This window comes from Oreochromis aureus, linkage group 14 (assembly GCF_013358895.1).
Source record: "Oreochromis aureus strain Israel breed Guangdong linkage group 14, ZZ_aureus, whole genome shotgun sequence".
In the NCBI taxonomy this organism is placed as follows: Eukaryota; Metazoa; Chordata; class Actinopteri; order Cichliformes; family Cichlidae; genus Oreochromis; species Oreochromis aureus.
This window is the reverse complement of record NC_052955.1, coordinates 25,745,971-25,769,537: the sequence shown is the minus strand read 5'-3', so window position 1 is coordinate 25,769,537 and position 23,567 is coordinate 25,745,971. Positions and strand designations below refer to the sequence as shown.

Sequence of the window (23,567 nt, the reverse complement as noted above, 5' to 3'; positions counted from 1 at the left end):
AGGTTTCCCTGCGTATAATTAAAAATATTTAAGAGCATCATCTGGTCACTGATTCTTAAAAAACCCAGAAATACTGATTGAGTGACTCAGACCAAATCAGGAGTAATTCATGAAAGGAAATCCTCTAATAACTCTTTTATATTAACTGTTGTATCCTGGTTTTACATTTATGTGTTAGTTAGTCTTGATATAACCTTAATTATGTAACAAAATAACTATTATTATACAAAATATTCTCAAAATGTAGCCAGGGTGTCACTCAGAGCACCACACCGTGCTCACAGATGGATTGCATGAAGAGTTTCAAAATTATTAAGACTCAAGAGATATTTGAAAACATGTTTTAATCTAACAACACACATTTAAAAATGAAAAGCGCTAAAAAAAAAAGCACAACAGCAAAACTGATGACATTATATTCACAACATGGTGACAGATATGAGTGTCCATACAACGATAACAGAGGGGTCAGCAATGCTACTATTTTATAAAGCCAAATACATTCACTGTAGACACAGATCCAGTTTGATGCTGTACAAGTCTGACTTGTAAACAGCAACAGCAAAGAAGCAAGTGCTAGACCTCTTTATTATCAGAAGGCTTCACTCTGTCCACCGGTGTCCACAGTGAGGCGCCGTGCACACGTAGTACAGTCGCATAGCATCCTGTGTGGGGAAACACACAAAAATGTGTCAGTCAAAACATAAAAGATCTGTGCTAGAATGTAACTCATCTTTAATTTTTTTAAATAAATACCTCTCCCAAATATATATTCTGGATTAATAATTTGGTGCCTCCTGAAAAGCAGGGGGCTAAGAAGAATGTATTAGTTTTGTATTTTTATTTTTGACATGGGCAAAGATTTTTTTTTTTTATATTGAAGTTGATTAAAACAGTTGCCAATTGTTTACCTATCTATAAATATATCTATATCTCTCTCTCTCTGCATATATATATATATATATATATATATATATATATATATATATATATATATATATATATATATATATATATATATATATATATATATATATATATATATATATATATATATATATATATATATATATATATATATATATATATATATATATATATATATATATATATATATATATATATATATATATATATATATATATATATATATATATATATATATATATATATATATATATATATATATATATATATATATATATATATATATATATATATATATATATATATATATATATATATATATATATATATATATATATATATATATATATATATATATATATATATATATATATATATATATATATATATATATATATATATATATATATATATATATATATATATATATATATATATATATATATATATATATATATATATATATATATATATATATATATATATATATATATATATATATATATATATATATATACACACATATATATATATATACACACATATATATATATACACATATATATATATATATATATATATATATATATATATATATATATATATATATATATATATATATATATATATATATATATATATATATATATATATATATATATATATATATATATATATATATATATATATATATATATATATATATATATATATATATATATATATATATATATATATATATATATATATATATATATATATATATATATATATATATATATATATATATATATATATATATATATATATATATATATATATATATATATATATATATATATATATATATATATATATATATATATATATATATATATATATATATATATATATATATATATATATATATATATATATATATATATATATATATATATATATATATATAAATTATAAAAAAGGCAGCAACGCAGCCTTTATTGGGTGAAAAACAGCTATTTAACAGTCGGGTATAATGTTTCACACTACTGTGACTCTTTTATTCGTAAGGGAATTGCAGCTTGTGCAGATCAAGAGAAAGCAAAGGTTGCAATTACCTCAGCCTTCATACTGTGAGACTGGAAGAAGACTGCCTCCTTGTGACCACATCTGAGAAGAGAAACGGTGAAAGAAAAATGTTATAAAAGTGTTACCACCATCAGAGCCACAACATCTCATTCCACAGTCCATTAAAGTTAAAAAAATTGTGGAAACCTACAATGACCACAAACAGTTTATTTCAGGGCAGGCTGAACCTTTATCCATATTTCCTCTGTCCACTGTGACCGTTTAAATAATTAGTTGATACTAGAAAAAGTTGCATTTCCTGCGAAAATGCTGTGTGGATGCTGTAACGCTGAAGCTGTCTGCTGAAAATAACTGAAAAACATGATAAAGTGCAAAAATTGTATGGCATTGAGGAAACTGAAAATTCTGCTGAAAATAGGAGTAGAAGCATAATTTTTTGCTGAAAAGTGGTGAAAAGCAAAAAATTCTACTGAAAGGGGATAAAGAAGCTGAGACATGTACTGAAAAGAGGTGAAAAAAAATATGTCACCATGACCAGGATTCAAACCTGGCCCTCCTGGTCTCAAGGCGGGTACTCATCTCACTGAGCCAAACTATTTCTCACCAAAACAGAGATTGAGAAAATGACAAGTCTGCTAAATGAGCAGAAGCTGCTGAGCTTTGTGCAGAGAAATGAAAAGGCTGAAAATTCTGCAGAAAAGAGGTGAATCAGCAGAATTTCTGCTGGAGAGGTAAAGAAGAAGAAAATTCTGCAGAAAAGAGGTGAATCAGCAGAATTTCTGCTGAAAAGAGTTTCTGCTGAAAACAGCTGAAAAAGCTGGGATTTGTGCTGAAAAGGGGTGAAAAAGCTGAAATTTGTGTTTAAAAGAGTTAAAAAAGTTTAACTGTGAACTGAAAAAATTGTTGCCATAAGCAGGATTTGAACCCGGGCCTCCCAGTCTGAGAACGGCTGCTCATCTCACTGAGCTAAAACACAGCTCAGCCCAGCGAACAGAAATAAGTGACCACATTGATAATGTGTTCCATTCATTTCAATGGGCAAAAATATTGCAAAAAAAAATTCAATATCTCAAACAGTATAGAAGATATGAGCACCAAAAGTCATAGCCATCATTAGCAGAAAGAGCAGAATTTTTTAAAGTTGGAATGGCAAAAATCGGATAAAAACTGTGGGACTAGTTCCACGGTGAAAAACGTACGGAAGCAACTAGAATAACTAGAAAAAGTTGCATTTCCTGCGAAAATGCTGTGTGGATGCTGTAACGCTGAAGCTGTCTGCTGAAAATAAGTGAAAAAGATAAAAAGGTGCAAAAATTGGATGGCATTAAAGAACCTGAAAATTCTGCAGAGAACACGTGAAGAAGCATAAATTTTTGCTGAAAAGTGGTGAAAAGCAAAAAGTTCTACTGAAAAGGGAGAAACAAGCTGAGGTACTGAAAACAAGTGAAAAGAAATGTTGCCTTGACCAGGATTCGAACCTGGCCCTCCTTGTCTCGGGACGGCTACTCATCTCACTGAACCAAACCCACTCTCACAAAAAAAAGAGATGGAGTAACTGACAATTCTAGCTAAATGAGCAGAAGCTGCTGAGGTTTGTGCTGAGAAGAGGTGAAAAGGCTGGAAAATTGCAGAAAAGAGATAAATAAGCAGAATTTCTGCTGAAAAGAGGTAAAAAAGCAGAAAATTCTGCTGAAAAGAGGTGAATGAGCAGAATTTCTGCTGAAAAGAGTTTTTTTCTGAAAACAGCAGAAAAAACTGCAAATTTTGCTGAAAGGGGGTGAAGATGCTTAAATTTGTCTTGAAAGAGTTAAAAAGTTTAACTGTGAACTGAAAAAAATTGTTGCCATAAGCGGGATTTGAACCCGGGCCTCCCAGTCTGAGAACGGCTGCTCATCTCACTGAGCTAAAACACAGCTCAGCCCGGCGAGCAGAAATATGCTTACAGCATCCACACAATAAAGAATAAAGAGAAACAGGAAAACAATAGTATGATATTGACATACACAATAAAAGTATGATATAAAGGATACATAAAGTAATCATAAAATGTAGACAAACGAGAGCAGGGATGTGGTTAAATAAAATGCTTTTATGCTGAGCCCCCAGTGATGTAATCTACATTCCATGTGTTTTGCATGACCATACACATAGTTAGTCTCACTGATTGGTGACGATGTGCACCAATCAGTTTCAAGATATATGCAGATTAAACAACACTCTGCTGCTTAAATAAGCAAGTATGCTGTGTCAGTAATTATTGACTCTACACTTATTTGTAGAACTACACATTTCACTTACTACTTAAAATGTGTTTGGGTAACAATGCAGTTTTCAAATCATGATGCCTTTTAATAAATATATTGCAGTCGAATCGCTTACGGATTACAGACCTTTTAAAAAAACAAAAACAAAACATAATTACTACTAAATTATACAGTCAGACAGGAGAACTAAAATGGAAGATTGTGAGATTGTTTTCATGATTGCAAATACAGAGGTTTTACAAGATGTTTCAAACCACTGATTATACTCAAAAAGCAAAAAGCCAGATTAGATTTTGCCACAGGCTCTAAAAGAGCCCACTCAGATCAGGAAAATTTTCTCTTGCACACATGAAACCAAAATGAATTTGTACCAGAATGTTTGGAAGAGAAAAGTAGTAGCTCATGACCTGAAGTATACCACTTTATTTGTCAAACTCGGTGGAGGCAGTGTTATTGCATGGGCATGTATAGCTGCTAGTGGAACTAGATCACTACAATTTATTGATTAAGTGAACAAGGCTATAGTATCTGCTCAGTTTTTCAGGATTCAGCTGAATCCTGAAAAACTGGTTTAACAGCACTTCACAATGGAAATGGATAATGACCCAAAATACCCTTAAAAACATCAGCTGGAGGTGAAGCATGGGCACTGAGTGAGGTCAGTAGGTAGGTATGGTAAAACTTACTTAGGGCAGGGGTGGTCTTCTGTTCTTGGCAGTGTTGGGTCCTGAGATACATCAGCGATGATTTGTGTGAGTTCACTGGAAAAAAAATGTAACCATGAGGTTTAGAGCTCATCGACTGACATGACCTATGAATGGAATCTAAAATTCTAGTACTGTGCTCACTACAAAAGGAAGCCCACATGCAAAAAATGCTAAAGATTAGCCATTCAGTATGTGTGAATACACATAAAAACACTGCTTTGTACTGTCTGAAATTGTACACGGAAAATCTTTTGTACATATTTGGAGAAATCAATCAAATCTGTGTGGCTGAATGAGTCTACACAGCGCATTTAACCCTAGATGTCATAACCATTTTGGTTGCTTTCAGAAGTGCTGCAATGATTGAATAGGAAGTTATCGCCCACTTTAGTGTGTGACTCAGTCTGCAATGAAAAATGACGAATTATTCAAATTGAGGAAATAAAACTCTTGCTAATTTTTGTTGTACTGTGGTTACTTACTCAACCTCATGGGTGATTTTATTGACGTAGATACAGCTGTTGTCGGCCTCTTGTTGGTAGTCACAGTTCCTGCACTGTTTGAGATCAAGATATTTTTTGTTAAAGAGCAGGACATTCAGTACAATGATTACAGACTTATTGTGGTACTCTTCCTGTATCACAACAATCTTCCTTTAAACTCTTCCGTTACATATGGTTTTACAACATTTTATACAATAAATTACAATAAAATGTTTTAAATCAGAGGTTGTTTCGAGCCGTTTGGTACCGGGCTGCGAGAGTTGAGGCTCGGGTGTGAAATTTATGGTTTTCAGGGTTTTTATCGTTAACTCGGATTCCCTGGGTCTTTTTCTGTGTTGTAGTTGTGTGTCTTATTTTGAAAGAAATATTTACGCGTTACCATAGCGACCAGAGAGCGTTAAGAGGCAGAGAGGAGGACATTATTCTTAATGTTGTTGCTGCATTTCAGGAGGACGCTGCTAATAAAGTTACAAATTACACAGTGAATTCGCATTTATTATTATATTTACAAAATAACAGTTTTTGTGTCATTTTATTTGTTGTATTTATCCGCAACACCTTAAAGGCCGGTCTGTGAAAATATTGTCTGACATTAAACTGGTCCGTGGCGCAAAAAAGGTTGGGGACCGCTGTCTTAAATAACTATTTGTCAGTCAGGAGTTTCTCTGTCCACTTAGGTCAGTATTTATCATTTGTGTAACCACTTGGGGTACCTTAACCTCCTAGGACCTGGCGTCCACATATGTGGACATCACATTTCGGGTTGTCTAGACCAAAATACTAAATTTTGCTCTACAAGGGCCTGATATCCACTTATGAGGACATTATACTGCCACTGTTCTATCGAAATTTAAAACAAATGTCCTCATATGTGGATCTCATTTTCCTCAGAAACAAAAATAAAGTTTGGAGGAGAGCTCCATCAGTCTTTGAGCTTTTTACTGTCACCTGGTTGCAAGGAACCTTGGTGTGATATTTGACTGTGCTTTTAGATCTGCTGTTAATACAAGCCTTTTTCAATGAGGGCTCCTTGGTAAGGTGAAGGTGCACCTCCCTCCACATGACATTAAGACAGTAATGTCTGCCTCCATTAGCTCTTGATTTGACTATTCTAACTTTCTGAATGCAGGCTTTGATTATTAGTTACTTTTGTCACCTGCAGGTTGTACAAAATGCGGCAACTCCAGCTCCCAGTCCATTTCATGATCCAGTTTAAATTTGTATTTTTATTACTTGTTTATAAGAGTCTCTAAACTGAAATCTTGTACAAATTGTACAATCCTTCCACAGCCCTTAAGTCTACAAACCAGGTGTTCTTGGACGTTGCTCCATCTAGGCTCAAAAGCAGTGACATTAGAGCATTTCTGGTGGTGGCTTGCATTTCTAGTTGAGTAGGCTATCCTGCAAGTGCAGCCCTATTTATTTCTATTATTTTTTTATTTGATGATTATCTTTTTCCTTTTTTAAATTTAGGTTTTGTTTTTTTGTTTCAACTCAAATATATTAAGTGTTTCCCAGTGCTGGACAATACCTGGCACCCACTCCATGACATGGCCAGTCACAGGAGAATGTTTAGTTAGAGACTGAGATTACCCAAATGCACCACTGAACAACAGAGGAAATTATTCCTGCCTGTACAACTCCTCCAACTAATGTACAGTACACCGTGCAATAGTTACATCCTCTACAGTGAAAATAACACATTTTTACAGCTGTTTTGCAGCATTTAATGTCTGTAATATTCTGGATTTTTATAATTGAGCTATTTGTATATATTAGAGCTATTTCTTATATTTTGTAATATATCAAATTATTTAATTTAGTTTAGTCTCACATACAACACCAGCAACTGCAACATTAATATGCAATAATCAGCCCAGCATTATCACGACCTTTAGAAAAAAAAAATCACAACAGCAATATGGTAGACATCAGTTTTCAAGTAGATCAAACAGGGTTCCAAAGTTTTATAAAAAAAATTGGACTTTTGAACATGATATGCACATAAGATATTCTGACAGCAAGAGACTAGGCCCATCTCTGTTTTCAGCCTCGATGTATTTTTCACTTCTGATCATACACTAGACCAGTACGTTTGCAGCTTATGACACAACCAAACACAATGAGTTTGGGTACTATTTTCTGCCTTGCATTTCAGGCAAAAGACTGGGGTTGAAACTATGTCCATGGTTGGGAGCTCTATGTATTCTGTGTAAAATCTTGAATTGCATTGGTTTGGGATGATTACATTACAACTGAAACTGATAAGGCATATTTTCATACATCTTCCCAATCACTATTATTGACCATGACAGAAAGGTTCCTTTCCCATTCATCTCTAAGTGAGTTATGCCTTTTTAAAATTGTGTATTTTACTGTATATTTATGGTTGACATATATATATATATATATATATATATATATATATATATATATATATATATATATATATATATATATATATATATATATATATATATATATGTATTTTGTAAAGCCTCTACAGCACTTTGGTCAACTAGTTTTGAATGTGCTATAAACTCTGATTGTATTCACTGATTGTAACATAAGGGGTGTAACATAAGCAAACTAAGGAAAATTAAATTAAAGCTGTCATTTTAACCATTCGTGTTAGAAGAGTGTTGCCGTATCGTGGATTAGCTAATTTTAAAGAAAGTAGCACTGATACTTGTTGGCTAACACACACGTGAGAAGCACAAACTTACGGCATACAGCAGGATGCGGTTCTCCTTGTCTTCTTTAGGATACAACATGTTGTTACTGGAACACAAAGCCAAGTGGTTAATGGGTTTTCATTTCAATTATGCGTACGTATTCATTCACTAATACAATATTACGTTAATGTGCGTCTAGCTTATCTTAGCTAGCCGGCTGTGTAACAGTATACGTCCACTAAAACAGACAAACACTCACCATTCTTGACAAAACCGTATGCCAACAAATCCCGGCTCGTACGTCCCACCGTCTAAATCCATCGGAAAAGCGATTTATTGTGGACAAAATAATGAATTCAATTAATTTCAAATGTTGTTAATGTCTACCGCCGCACTCCTCAAGTTTGACAACAGACCGTATGCGCATGCGTAAACGATTTTGGCTCTGCCTTTTTTCCAAATAGCGCCTACTAATGGCTGGAGGACAGAATAAGCATTGATACACATTTGCAGACCTGTTATATTAGTCAAAAGCTGTACAGAAGTGAAGGAATGCATATACAAGTGAAAAAGCCAAGGGTTTAAAATTGCTTACTTAATTTTCTCAGAAGCATGTGTCTAGCATCTCCCAGTAGAGTTATTTTAAAAATTTCACACATTTTCCAACCCTTCTGATTATTGTTGTATTATCGTAGTGTGTTTACCTTACAATATAAAGCACCCCGGGGCGAATGTCGTTGTCATTTGGTGCTTCAGTACATAAAGAAAGTTGAACTGAGCTACAAAAAAAAAGAAAAAAAAAAAGAAGCTCTAATAGGGGTTTTTTTTGTATTGTGAAAGTGTGTGTTGTCACCAAGCAGTTCCACCCTCTCCTCCAAATTTGGTCACTAGTGTCTAAGAAACAAAGCAAAGCAACAACAAAAAGTTGACAACAATGATGAAGTTTATAAATAGTAACCCACAAAATCAGTCACTACATCTATTTCTTCAAACAGCCTGTGGTAAGAATTGCTTTCACACAGACCAGTCATCATACAAACACAGAAAACCCAAACTACATATTGTTCATAATCAATCCTATTCAAACCTTCGAGATTTATGTCGCACTGGCTTGGTCTTCATGTTATTTTGGTCCTCATCTGTGTGGTACTAACTCTGTGTAATATAAAGACAAACCCAGTCAAAATCTAATTGACATTTTGACACTAATGTCACTAATCCGAATTAACCTTGGTTAAGTCAGTCATCGTCAGGCACACAGATGGCCCTGATATTGTGCGCAGCCAATTAGCACTGCCATGTCTTATCGGACACTTGAAGAAAACAGAGCCATTATTACAATGTTATTAACCCCTTATTGCCTAGTGTAACATATTTGATACATACAGTTTTTAAAAACCTTTTTAAACGTTTCTATAGACTTTTACATAATCAGTGTGACCTTTTACCCCCCATAAGCACAGATAAATTGCATAATACATATTAAGCAATAAATTGCTTAAAAAATGCCGGATGTAGCAAATACGATTTTTAAATTGTCAGAAGATTCAATAAATGTTCCATTTAAAAAAAAAAAGTTGTGCAAATATGAAACACATAAAACTTTTAGACATTTTATTTTGCACAACTTAATCAAATTATGGTGTCCTCGGGATTCCCATATACCTGTTTGCCATTCACCTAGGGACCATTTTTGACCCGAGGACACCACAAGGGTTACTGTGTGTGTTTTTTTGCAAGCATAGCAATGAGGCCCTAATTCTAATCGACAGCAGACTTGGAAACTATAGTGTACTGTATTGTTTTCTTTAAGGCTCGGAAAGAGAACTGATTTACATTTAAGCAAAGCAAGCAAGCATGCTATCCTGTAGAGTTTGAGACCATTATATTAAAGATATCCATTCACTTTGACATACAGAGCCAAAAAAAGTGAGTGTTTAGAGCAGTCTGAAGCCTGAGTTTTGGCTCCTTTGCCAAGTGTTGACTTCATTAGCTGTAACCAGCGTGGCCATGTTCAATATGAGCACCCACCACTGCAACACACATGATATGAAATAAAGAAAAGCATGGTGTGTTCATTTTTAAAACAAATGAATCTGAGTTGAAGACGGTATAACTAACACTTGAGTTAATAAGGAAAGTACTGTCCTGATTACGCAGGAGTCTCAGCTGTGACATCATGGGTGGTGTTCCCTCATTTCTTAAACTAAAAATTCATCCAGGTTCTAGAGAAGAAGAAGCCTTTCATGTTGCACAGGCTCCTTTCCTTCCTCGTCCCATATTTATCCTATTGACTTAGGCTGCAGAGGGGATTAAACACTGCTGTTACTAGTGCTCTGCCTGTTTTGCAATACTTGCTGCCTGTTATATATATATACACTGTATCCCCTTCCCACCCCCGAGCCCTTGATCCCTGGGCTAATTCCATGAATCGTCCAAATCTAAATCCACTGATGGAGCAACGACACACACAGAGTCATGATGGTGAAGCAGACAGAATGGGAGGGATAGAAAGGATTTCATAATAAAACATGCAAATGCATGTCCATCTCATGTGCAGTTGTGCCCATGGCAAGTTGATTTAAACATCCACCAACAGCATGACCACAGGCCATCTGTGTGCCCTTTGTATGTTTCTGTCCAGATGCACCAGCGACCCAGTGTGCCAACTCATCAGAGGGGACTGTCAAGCCTGCCTGACGTCACCCATGCAGCCTCCATAATCGAAAGAGACGCTAATCCTGCTCCTCTCCAAAGCCTGGCAGTGGGGTGGGACAGGGAGGGATAATGACAGAGACACGAGGAAGGAAGTCGGATACGGGAGACGGCGGAGAGCGTGTACGCTTTGGGCAAGCGGACTCAGCACTGATCTGGACAAGCGAGACACGGGCACTCTCCTGCCTGACTAGTCGAGCCACCTCCTTCACCATCTGCTAAACACCTGGGATCCCTGAGAGTTTTGAGCCCTCCCCATCCAGGTTTCGCCCTGGAGGCTGAAAACCTCAATGAGGGTCCTGCAGAGGGGGACTGCTATGGGAGTTGTTCACCTCCCTCTGCACCCCCTCTCGTATCACCAGCAGATGAGCCGAGCTTCACCACTGTGACACTGTGCCAAGATGGAGAGGACATATGCCTGACAGCAACTGATGGGTAAGAGGCGATCAACCTTGTGGTTGTGTGACTGTGTGCATTTTATTGTTGGATAACAATTACATGGAAAACTGCTGCGTGTTCTCTCAGCCTGAAGTCCCCATCAGGTTCCACTTTAAGATCTTATCGTCACTGTGCATCTTCTGAAAGCAGAAGTGTCAGGAAGATACAGTCATGCACAGTTAATCAGCAGATTGTGGCATTATCAGAAATAAGACCCACGCTGTGGAAACATATAACTCTTGATGACAAACTCATTCCACCCTTAGGTCACCTCAGCAACTTTTTCTGAAGCTTTTTGGTCCGTGTGGGCAGCTGTGATAGCAGATGGATCCATGAACCCTTGAACTTTAAAAACTTTCCTCCAAGTCACAAAGCTGTGACACTGGAAACAGTGAAACAGTCGTAATACACGGTCCACACGGTACACGGACCATTAATAACTAGTTTTACACATTAGTGTTTCTGGAGGTAAAAGAATAAACCCAGATTAACACAGACAACCAAAACTAAACTAAAAGCCAAAATTGTGAAAAAAATATTTGACATCTTTAAAAATAAAAATTCGACTTGAAAACAAAACTGAAACGATTTTGTGAACTCGGGAAAACTAACAAAAATAAAATAAAAATGGAGTTCTGTTTTTATTGTAATACCTGTAGTGATTTTCCTAAATGTTGCCTCTGAGATATTCCCACCATACAATAATAATTAGAAAAGCTAAAACTGACACTGAAACTAACAAATAATACACTAAAAATAAACAAATTCAAAGAATATAAACTAAACTGAAAGAAGAAAATCCACTCTGGAAACAAACTACAAAAAAACTGATTCACAAAAACAAAAAGTCAAAATGAAATAAAAATAAAAAATTAATTAGAAGTTACAAAACTAGATGCTGGCCTGACCTATAAAAGGTTTAACTGGCATGTGTTGTACATGTTGGAGATTTCACAGGATCCAGTCTTATTTATTGTATGCATGTAAAAAGTAAAAAAAACTTTTCTCCTTTTTTTTTCTTTCTTTTTGTGTGTTTTGAATGTTTTTGTGGTCTTGAAAGGTCAAGAATAAACAGAGGCCATGAGCCATTTCATACCTCCCATCTTACATTTTCAACTACAGAAACATCTAAGTGTAGTGATGCTGGGGAAGTATAAGAAAATATCAACACAAAAATAGGAGCGTTTTAAAGTTTGCTGCAATCTTTCCTCATAATTTCATCAGTACGTTTTCATTTATTGCACAACCGCAGCACCTTATAGTGAAGCTGCTGTGGGCAGATTGTGATCCAGTTATGTGACCTCTGACCTGAAAGAAAAGTAAATGTGTGAAGTTACAAAATGAAACATCTACAGGAAAATGATAAGGAAATAGAATATGTGAGAGAAACAGGAAAGGAGCTATGCTTAGCACTTAGCTTGCCATCCACGTTATCGTTTTAATGATCAAAGCTTTTGCAATGTTGCGGCTCTTTATCGCCCGTAGCTTCCTCTTTCTGGTGACACGAATTTTCGCCTTTAGGCGTAAACCTCAGGCTTGGTTTAACACTAACACTTGACTAAATTTAGATGCATTTTTTTAAACTAATCATCTGGCCTGTGCACATAAAAGAAGCCTAAATGTCTGCTAGTGATAAAGCATACTTTTGTATTAACAGCCAAATGCAGCGCACAAGGCAAACAAAGCCCGATTGTTGACCGTGCTAAAACGTGCAGGTGTTTAGAACGAGTGTACATGAGAGGGATTACATGGGGGTTAAGCTGATTCATCATAATAGTTTCCAACCCCAGGTGGCACACAAACAGCTTAGTGTGGCACAATTGTCAACAGCACAATATCAGAAATTGAATTGTAGGGCCGCGCACATTCACAAGTGGGTCAAATAAATGATAGAGTACTCCCAAAGCTGATCCTATTTGGGGAAGAACACAATGTCCTCATTTTGCCGGTTGTGCAAACTGGCTTAGCGTTTCTTCAGTTGTCGTGTCATGCAATATGTAACTTTGAGCATGCCAATAGGAGTGACAAAATCAGAAATCGACTGAAGTCATCTATTAAAAAAACTATTCAATTAGAGAAAGAGAGGGAGGAAGAGGGAGGGAAACTCACTGATGGAAGTCTCAGGCTACACACGAAAACACGAGAAAACAAATTGTTTTTGGATTTCAAATATTTTTTACATAATGCTGTTGATCCAGAGCACTGATCCTCGTGCACTTTAATTTTAGCTGGAAATGCCTTTGAAACCTTCCGAGCAGACATTTGCATTGGCTTGTTTATGCTCTCTTTTGTGCTTTGACTTGATGCAAGAGTGAAGAACTGGGGTCTGAGTGCTGCGTATCTCAGGAAGAGGCTAAAAGGTCCTGTTCATCTTCTCGGCTTCTATGTAAAAATAATTAGATTTGCCTCTTTAGTTTGATGAGACACGTGACTGCAAATACCAAAAAGTAGATTAGATCTGTCTTTCAGTGGAAATTTCATTAAAGAGTAAGCGAGACTGAGCAGACTGTGTCATTACACCAGGCAACAAACCGTGACTGGTACTTATGGAGAGAGGACACACGCTGAGACATACTGAGAAATAGAGACAAGGAAGCAAGGAAGAGGGATAAAAAGAGGATTCAGATGGATCCTCAGCTCTTCTTAATCCCTTTCGTCTGCTTTTCTGGACAACGTAAACAGACTAAAGTTGGCTATGGACACGGACTTTTCCATGTAACTGAAACAAGTGGCTTCATCAAAGCTGCTGGCGGCTAGACGTCTGATGACAGTCATGTAAACATTTTTTTTATGTAACAAAAACTTTAATGATGACTGAGGCAGATTAGGGATGTGAGGAACGCAAGCCAAAACAGGATGCTTGGCTTCCTGTGAGAAAATAAAATATGATCGCCAAACCACATAATCCATTTTGGTATCAAACCCCATTTGAGGTCTGCACTAATCTAGAGAGTGCTTGCATGTATTAGGAGATGCAGATATTTGTGCATGGTCTCATAATTCACATGGTCGGACCAGCTTTAGCCAGCATGATGTAGGGCAGGAAATCTCTGACGAATGAAAAGCCGGGCATGTTAGATAATGTGATCCTAGTGTAATTCAGCAGTGACACAAGGGGCATTGATGCTGTTTCATGGAAAACCAAACGACGCGATTTGTAGTTCGATCTGCACGCAGCAGTGGGGGCTGCACAGCTGTGTCAGCAGCATCATGAATTTCCTTTGAGCACTTTACATTAAGCTGACATTTAGATTGCACTTTAATCAGGGTTCTGTGCTCTTCTAAAGTAAACAAGCACGAATGCAATCCTGCTCATGTCCTTTTGCAGTATTTGTAGTAATATTTTTTTAGTCCATGCAAAATGTGGTGCATGCTTTTTTTTTTAATTCCTCTTCTAGGATTGATATGACTTTGTTTCATCTGCAGAGGTATGGAGGAGATGAGTGGTCAGAATCCAGAATGTGAAGACATGCAGAGTAAAGAACAAAGACTGCCAATCCAGGTGACATAATACCCTAGAATCATACTGCGACAGATCTCTGTCAAATATTTTTAGCATAGCAGCTAAGTCTGATTGATTTATAGTTATGATTGGAGTTCTGTGTTACATTTAATACTTTAAAATGTCTTAAAATGCTTAGCTGAAGAGACTCAAATGCAGATACAAACAAGGATTTAAAACCCGAATAATTGTAAGTACACAAAATCCAAGGCCCGGACATTGCGTAGGTGTGTGAGTGTGTGTGTGATACTGGGATAGATAAGGAGAAACACAAAACAATTTGTAGAATTACTAATTAAGTTATTTTTACAGGCTTCTACAGAGTTTCAATTAAATATACTGCTCATGACACAATCAACTTCTTCCCCCAGATCTTTCCTGACCCTGTTGAGGTTGTCCTGGATCCCGAGACCTCTCTGAACTGCCTGGGTCACGAGCACGAGAAGGAACGTCTACCCTCTATTGTTGTGGAGCCAACTGAGGTGAGCGAGGTGGAGAGTGGAGAGCTGCGCTGGCCTCCAGAGAACATGGACATGGAGGAAGATGAGGAGGACCTGTTCTTGGAGCAGTGCATCCCCCCGGCCAACATTGCAGATTGGGGAGAAGAGGAGGAGGAAGAGGAGACATCGGTTATATTGAATCAGCAGGAAGGCTTGACACTCATTGGTGAGTTGCACATAAGATAGTCATATATATTCAAATGTTATTTTATTAAAAATTGAAAAAAAAAGAAAACATATGCATGTGAAACTATAAACATGAAATTTTGTTTGCTGCCCCTTTACTCACTATGGTACCGCTTATTTTTAATCCCTTTTGTTTTATTAATTCCTATATAAAAATTAAGCTTACGGGATCAATTTATTAGGGAGTCAGGTGACAGAAAGTTTTGGTAACTTTTAGATACATTGGTAAACAAAAAGTTTCTCATTTAAGTCAATGTCTGTATTTTGTACGAAGGTATAATTTCCTTTTTATAGCACTTTTTGAGATAAACATCACAAAGTGCTTCACAAGGAAATACCAGACACGCAGCCATGATTCAAACAAGACCATCCTGCTGTATGTAGTGTAAAAGTGGATGTACTAGCTGGAGCTACAACCAAAGCTACTAGTACCATTTCTAACTTTCAGTTGGATTGGCAACCTACAAAGTCATCCATCTCATCCTTTTCCCGTTGCATTTTTGAGAGCTCAGCATTACATCTCTCCAAATCAGGAAGTAAAGCCTGATGATTCAGACTGAAAAACTACCATCCCTCTGCCACTAACACACTCAAACATGTAACCTAAAATGTAGGTACAAAATGCTATTGGTATTAAACTATTTCTGTCAGGGAGTGCATACACAAAAATCCAAACAAAGTGGATTTGAATGGCAAACAAAATCATCAACATCATTTTAGTAACCTGCTGCTGTGGTTTACTTCATAGCCTGTGGGACATTACTATTACGAAACATGGAGAAGAGTAGCGGTTTCTGCTACATCTAATAGATACAGAGTTACAGACAGAGGTAAAGTTAGGGAGAATTGTCCCATAACGCACAACCAACTGTTTAAACGGTTTAAATTTTGGACACAAAGTGAAGGACTGGGGAAAGCTTCTGAATGACAGAAAAAGACAAAGGAGAGAAGGTTTTTAAATACAGAATACGGACTATAAGGTGTGTGAGTCTTTGCCAGTGTCGAAGCTGTTAATGAAATGCAGTAGTATGTATTATATAATGTAAAGGATTAACAAGCCCATGCTTGTTTATTTGGAATATAATTTGAAATGTTTGAATATGTTTTGCTTTACTTTTCTGCTACTTAGGAGACATTTAAGCTAATGATAAAGTATGCGCAGTACCCACTGCAGTGCAGTACCTGAAGGTATTACAGATACTGCACTGCAGTGGTTTGAATCATATCTCCCTAACAGACTCCAGATAACACACACCAATTAGTTAAACTGCAGGAATGCCTTAAATATATAAGAACCTGGATGACCTCTAACTTTCTGCTTCTAAATTCAGATAAAACTGAGGTTATTGTACTTGTACAAAGTCCTAGGAATATGGTATCTAACCAGATACTTACTCTGGATGGCATTACCTTGACTTCCTGTGACACTGTGAGGAATCTTGGAGTCTTTTTTGACCAGGATATGTCCTTTCTCACTCACTATGTGTTAATATGTGCATTGAATCACTACTTGTTATTAATCTCCCACTCGCTTCCACAGCATGTGTTTTATCCTGTCTTCCTCCCCTCATCCCAACTGGTCACGGCCGATGGCCGCCCCTCCCAGAGCCTGGTTCTGCTGGAGGTTTTTTCCTGTTAAAAGAGTTTTTCCTTCCCACTGTTGTCAAAGTGCTTGCTCTTGAGGGGTCATATGATTGTTGGGTTTCTCTCTGTATGTATTATTGTAGGGTCTACCTTGAGGTGACTGTTGTTGTGATTTGGCGCTGTATTAATAAAATTGAATTGAACTGAATTAAGAAGTGCTTGTTGCTGGCTTTTATTTTGGAATTTTATTAAATTTATAAAAAGAAAGAGTAGAAAAAAATGTTTCATCACGTTTAAGGGACCAGATCGGTATGAAAAAATAACTTTTTTGATAAAAGTATTCTACACTGAAATGTAATTTTCAAACTCACCCTATTTTTTCTGCAGACCTTCAGTCGGATGCGTTCAGAGATGACACTCCTACACTTCCACCCAGCAGTGCTCCAGCCTTCAACTGACCTTACCTCTGAGGACTCACCGTCTCTGAGAAACCAGCAAGGAAGCATCCCAATATGAACTTATGACAGCAACTGTGACAAAATTAAACAAATACTGTACTGATAATGTGTTTTACATGGTAACAACTCCGTGCCAGCTGGGACTTTAATGTTCGTCTTTATACCAATGTGCACAATAAGAGGTGGACTATGACAAGACTGCGTGTGCAATGGAAAACAAACCCACGTTCTTCCAAAGTCAGCAATTTTTCAATTTCTAGAGAACAATTTGCTGACTCGGTGTTTGATCTTCTTTGTCATTTCCTGATTTTGTCAAAAACAGGAAATCCTGCCACTCAATTTTCCTCACACGTGTTTATGTTTATGCAAATGTGTTTCTCTGTCTCTTTAATTAATTTTTTTGTCTCACAGTCAGTCTTCTTGAGGATATTTGCCTAGTCATACCTTTAGTATGTAGTATGTGTTACAGTACTGTAAACTCAGTTGGCTGTTCTCTGGACACACATGCAGTTCTGCTCTGATATGTCTTGAATGTTTGGAGAATCACGTATTAAAAACCTACTTTGCCGTTAAAATTCAGGCATGATATTGTTTGATTTAAACTCATCTATGAGGCAGCTACATCCCAAATCAGATGCCCAGTTCTCTGACGTGGGAGTGACAGATGCTCACTGCTGTTGTGTAATATCAGCATTTTCCACAAGGTTGCAGAAATCACTTTTCAGAAGCAATGTGATGCATGGTGATCAACACAAAGGGAGCTCGACTTGCTTTCTATTACCACAGCTGAAAAACTCTAGTTCTTTTACTGTACTATAGGTTGTGAGTAGGCTAATTTGTGAATAATATGTATATATGATAAAGATGATGTGTTACTGTAAAATTATTGTTTCAAGTTTGACAATAAAGTCTTTTGTCCCATTGAAATAGGAAATCATTTTTGAGTGTTTTTGCAAAATGATTAATTACTGCAGAAAATAAAAAGGCCTTCACACATTTAAACAGTTCGGTGTTATTGGCACTACAATACACCAATGCAAAACTAAATACACTGACTGAGGAAGCCATTCTGGACCAGGCTGTGACTCTTTACAGCTGGAGGTCCTGGGAGTACAGCCACTGTGGCCTCCTTAGCACCATGGCCTGATACACAATGATACACAATCTCCTGCCACATAATCCAAAAAAATACAAATTAAATACTAAATTATCTTATTATATTGCTCAATCCATTATCAAAAGACAGGCATTAGGTAAAAGTAGGAAATATGTCTAGCTATCTGAAACCACATACAATGAAATCATGCTTCAAACATCTCCAAAACTCTGCTTCCTTTATAGCACATTGACTAAATCCCCCAAGATAATGACTATAGCACTAGGCTTAAAGGTCTAAAAAAAGACCAATTGCAATTGGGAGTACAACTGAGATTTATATTTTAAAACTCTAAAACTTTTAATTTCCTAGAATTTCATGCGTGTGTAAACTATGATTTAATTACTTCCTGTGAAGTTACACTTAAATTTTGACATAAAAACAGCATTTTTGCATTAACCAATTTTTTGATTGCGGTCTTCAAATGTACACTCACATGCAGAGGACTTGTACTTTCAGCAGGAATCTTGTGCAATTGTGTTTGTGTGGGGTGGGGTGAGAGTATAAAGCACAGAAGCAGACCAGCTCTACAACTTCCTCTCAGTGGTGACAGAGCAACACAAACAGAGGCTGAACAGTCGGTGAGTTAATACTAAAGTATTAGTTTGAATTTAAAAAAACAAACATTAGCTTTTCTGGATTGAATTGTATTATTATAGTGAGTCATGAAAATGTTTTCAATGAATCATTTGTCTCACATATTGTTGAATCAATCATTCTCTCATTCTAATGTTAATTTATGCACGACACTAACCTATACCCTATACTTCACAGTTTTAAGGAATCATGGATTACGGTGATTATAATAACACATATACTGGCATTATTGAGTCTGTGCCTCCTGAGATTCAGCCGATCCAGATAGTGGCCCTGGTCATGTACAGCCTTGTGGTCCTGCTGGGTGTGCCTGGAAATGCTCTGGTGGTGTGGGTGACGGGGTTCTGCATGTCCCGCTCTGTCACCTCCCTCTGGTTCCTCAACCTCGCTCTGGCTGATCTTCTGTGCTGCCTCTCCATCCCCTTGCTTATGGTCCCTCTGGTCCACGACGACCACTGGCACTTTGGTCCGCTGGCCTGCATGCTCATCAGAGGCCTGTTTTACTTGGTGATGTACTGCAGCATCCTGCAGCTGGTTGTGATCAGCGTGGATCGTTTGTTGCTGGTCATCAGACCCATCTGGTGTCAGAACCACAGGCGACCCAAACAGGGTGCTTATGGATGTGTTGCTGTGTGGGTCCTGGCCTTGATAGGCAGTATCCCACAGTTTGTGTACGCCAAGGAGATTGAGGCAGGTGACGAGAAGAGAGAGTGTAGGATGGAGTACACTGTAGACGGTGCCTGGCCTGTCTCTGTTTTTCGCTTCCTGATTGGATTCATTATTCCTTTCCTGGTTATTCTAGTTTGTCACTTGGTGGTCTTCAGCAAGACACAGAGGGGAATGACACGAGGTCGGACCCGGTCCAAGAAAACACTGAGGGTCATCATCGCTGTGGTGCTGAGCTTCTTCTTGTGCTGGATACCTCTGCACATCGTGGATTTCCTCATACTGACCACCCCTCGGGTTTCCTCTGCGAGCCCCAAACTTCACCTGGCACACGTTATAGCGCTCTGCCTGGCTTACTTCAACAGCTGCCTCAACCCTATGCTCTATGTGTGTCTCGGTCAAAGCTTCAAAGACAGCATGAACCGCTCCCTGCGTAACATCCTCCACTTCATCAGCGAGGACCCGACCACCAAGATCAGCATCACCCATATGGACACCAAGAGCACCAGTAATGGCAAGGAGATGACAAAAATATGATTGTGTACTGACTCTAATACACAGACAGGACTGCTGTAATATACCAATTTCCATCACAGTTGAAGTTTCACAAAAGAATAAGTAAATTCTGCTGGCCTTGGCTTGGTTATGAGCCATTAGATTTGACTTGATTTATATGAGTAAAAAAACGTCTGCGGATACAAATACCCTGCCTTCACTTTTCATGAGCTATTAAGATTTTTTTCTGGTTAAGTTTGGTGGTAAGTAAATATGTTTTAAAGAATCTTTAGAGGTTTCAAATGAGGAACCGTTACTCATTCTGCAACCTTTCTGTGAAACATCACTTCTTATGCAACAAAAGTTTTGGCACTTCTATTTTTTTCTCTCACAAAAGGAATATTTTAGATTCTATTGAGGTATTTGTTTTTTAGCATTTATCGTCTGCCTTTTTGTCACATTTTTGCTCAAATTGTTTGACAGAAATAAAATATATACACAGAAGTTTGATTTCTTTACACCTATGATTACAGAAAGGTGCAGTAAGTGTTATTTTCATACACCACAAGAGGGAGACACACTTTAAATCTCTGAAGCTCCATTTCTTAAGGTTAAAAAACAGATGGACCTTATGATTAATAACCTGTATCATATAAGTGTATTGGACACTACATGAGGCCTACTGTGGCTGCTGTAGGACAAACATGTTTCAAACATGTTTTAGACAGGCAAGAAAGATAAGGGATATTAAATTTAGACTGTACCTCATAACAACCTCAGCTGGCCAGCTTGTGTAAGACAAGACAAAGAATAGCCTGATTTTTCTGAGTGCATAAAACTAATTTTTTACCCACTGACAAACATTTCAAGTTCTACTAAATTGTAATAAGCAGAAAATCGAGCTGCAAAATGTAAAACTGCCTGTTTCCATTTAATAACACATTAATAACCTATTAAGACTAACTTTAAATAGTGTGACTATTACCTGGAAATATCTCTGTTAGTTTCTGTGTAATAAGCAGGAAACAGAGCTGCAAAATGCAGAACTGCCTGTCTCTGTTTAATAACATCTAGTAATGACTACTGTGGCAATTTCTTTATAATAAGCAGGAATTTAATACCATGGTCACAATAGCTGATTAAAACAAACATAAGGAAGTCTTTAATGAACTGGAAAGACTTAAACAAAATGCAAATAATTAAGTTGAAAGGAATAATACATATGAATATATTAGATTTGTATAGAAGTGTAGAGGAACCTCTTAGGAAAGAAAGTGGAACACATTATTAAAATGTCCAGTACATAAAAATAAGATGCCATCCATGTTCTCCCGCTTGTCTAATCCAAACATCCAGCCTCTAGCAGCAAGTAGCACCAAGCTGCCAGCTTCCATAATGAAAGATTTGAAGTTTTGCATGCGTGATGTAATTGCCAATTCTTTGAGCAACAATTTCATAGAACTAATGATAAAATGCACCATTATAATTTGTGCAAAAATTCACATAATTAATTTAGTTTTTCCCTTTTCTGCCCCCCCCCCAAAATAAAAATGTTAGAATACTTAATGTCTACTACCACTACAAATTTCACTAGGGGTGGATAGCTATATTCTGAGTACACCACACCTCCAACCTCTTGCCTAGATTTGACATTAACAGCCACTGATGTTCAAAAACTGCCACAAACCGTTGGAATAAATTGTTGTAATAAAATGCAGTATGCCTATCAACGCCGTTCAATCGCTCCAGTTTACACACGGGGACAAAACGTATGGCTGGCGGGCAAGGACATTCCACTCAGGACTGAGTCACGCAAACTGTCACCACTGTATATTAGCCCATTTGAAATTGACAGGGAGGCGACTCTTGAGGGTGGGTACTGTCATGGTTCGGGTGACTGGCAGAATTTTTCCGTAGAGCTGCGAGTCTCCTCGTCTGGGCGGAGCTGACCTTATTTCCTCCCTGGTTAAGTACCCAGACACATTTAATTTAGAGCTCTATGTGCATGCACTTCATTTTTGTTTGCTGGCCAGCTTCTCTAATTTTCCTTCAAGCACTATTTAGAGACATTCGCTTCCAATTTGTTTTGGGCATTATAGTTTTGTTTTCTTGGAGTGAGACAGGACTCAATAACTGAAACGACATATGCACATATCTCAGGGTTAGGTACAAATGCGTTGAACCACAACATCAGTGGAAGTGTTGTAATTGATTCTAACATTTATTTCCATATTAGTTGTGATCATAAGTTAAAGGGGACATAAATTTAGTCTGCACCATAGTCTATTCAACTGCAGGTGAGTCATTTGGAGAACTGTCAGTCCAGTGATAGTGCTGGTATGCCAGCTGTGAAAACAGAAGATGGCATGGTCCTGGCCTAACAGCTGTTTATATACCATAAGACTTAAAATCTGTATGAGAAATACTGCTTCTTTGTTGTATTACTCCAAAATGTGATTTCTAGACTACTTAAGTGGCTTCCTTAGTTTTGTTAATCTACGTTGCAAACAATGATTTTGATCCTAGTTGACTCAAATGAATGAATATTTTGAAATATAAACTTAAAATGCTTGAGACTAATAAAAAATAGTTAATAACAGCCGTGAATAGTGGTTTTTTTTTTTGAGGTATTTATTATTTTTGTTTATCTGTTATATAACCATTATTTGTCAGTTAAATGTGTGACATCTGTTTTACTGTGGAGGAGGCTGTGAAACTCTGTGGAAAGTCTGAGACAAGTTGATGAGTCAGTGAAGTGCACTTCCTTCTGATGATGGCTATACTGAGGTGAGTTGTTGAGGATGTCCTGAACTTTTCTATCATTATTAGACTTCTGACACCTGGCAAATAAACTCTTACGCGATATGAGAATATTATCACAGCAAACAGCCAGAACTGTGAAGGGATAAAAACTGGATCCCTCTCAGATTTAATTGAATTTAATTGAATAAAAGTGAATATATTCAGAACTACATTCTGTGATACTTTCTTGGGCAATGCAAGTTTTATGAATTGATTAAAAAAATATTGTTTACCACTTTAAAAATAGTAATAATAATAGAAATCTACTTTATTAATTAGAATGTAACAGCTGTGTTGAAATAATAATAATAATAATTTTAAAAA

General features: G+C 36.8%; 3 protein-coding genes across 3 annotated transcripts; 2 read left to right on the top strand and 1 right to left on the bottom strand.

Moving 5' to 3' along the window:
• Positions 1 to 327: 327 nt before the first annotated feature.
• Positions 328 to 8,577, bottom strand: polr2i (RNA polymerase II subunit I). Its single transcript, XM_031752718.2, has 6 exons — positions 8,404 to 8,577; positions 8,196 to 8,250; positions 5,449 to 5,522; positions 4,946 to 5,020; positions 2,025 to 2,076; positions 328 to 665 (listed from the first exon to the last, which is right to left on the bottom strand). Exons 1-6 carry the CDS (start codon positions 8,463 to 8,465, stop codon positions 603 to 605), a joined length of 381 nt encoding a protein of 126 aa, XP_031608578.1. The 5' UTR covers positions 8,466 to 8,577; the 3' UTR covers positions 328 to 602.
• Positions 8,578 to 10,853: 2,276 nt separating this feature from the next.
• lbhl (LBH regulator of WNT signaling pathway, like) lies at positions 10,854 to 17,592 on the top strand. Its single transcript, XM_039622818.1, has 4 exons — positions 10,854 to 11,294; positions 14,724 to 14,799; positions 15,171 to 15,465; positions 17,457 to 17,592. The coding sequence occupies exons 2-4, from the start codon at positions 14,728 to 14,730 to the stop codon at positions 17,525 to 17,527; spliced, it is 438 nt and encodes a 145-aa protein (XP_039478752.1). The 5' UTR covers positions 10,854 to 11,294; positions 14,724 to 14,727; the 3' UTR covers positions 17,528 to 17,592.
• A 1,633-nt stretch (positions 17,593 to 19,225) lies between these two features.
• Positions 19,226 to 22,930, top strand: LOC116330408 (C5a anaphylatoxin chemotactic receptor 1-like). The gene is made up of 2 exons (XM_031752730.2): positions 19,226 to 19,264; positions 19,458 to 22,930. Exon 2 carries the CDS (start codon positions 19,470 to 19,472, stop codon positions 20,481 to 20,483), a length of 1,014 nt encoding a protein of 337 aa, XP_031608590.2. The 5' UTR covers positions 19,226 to 19,264; positions 19,458 to 19,469; the 3' UTR covers positions 20,484 to 22,930.
• Positions 22,931 to 23,567: the final 637 nt, after the last annotated feature.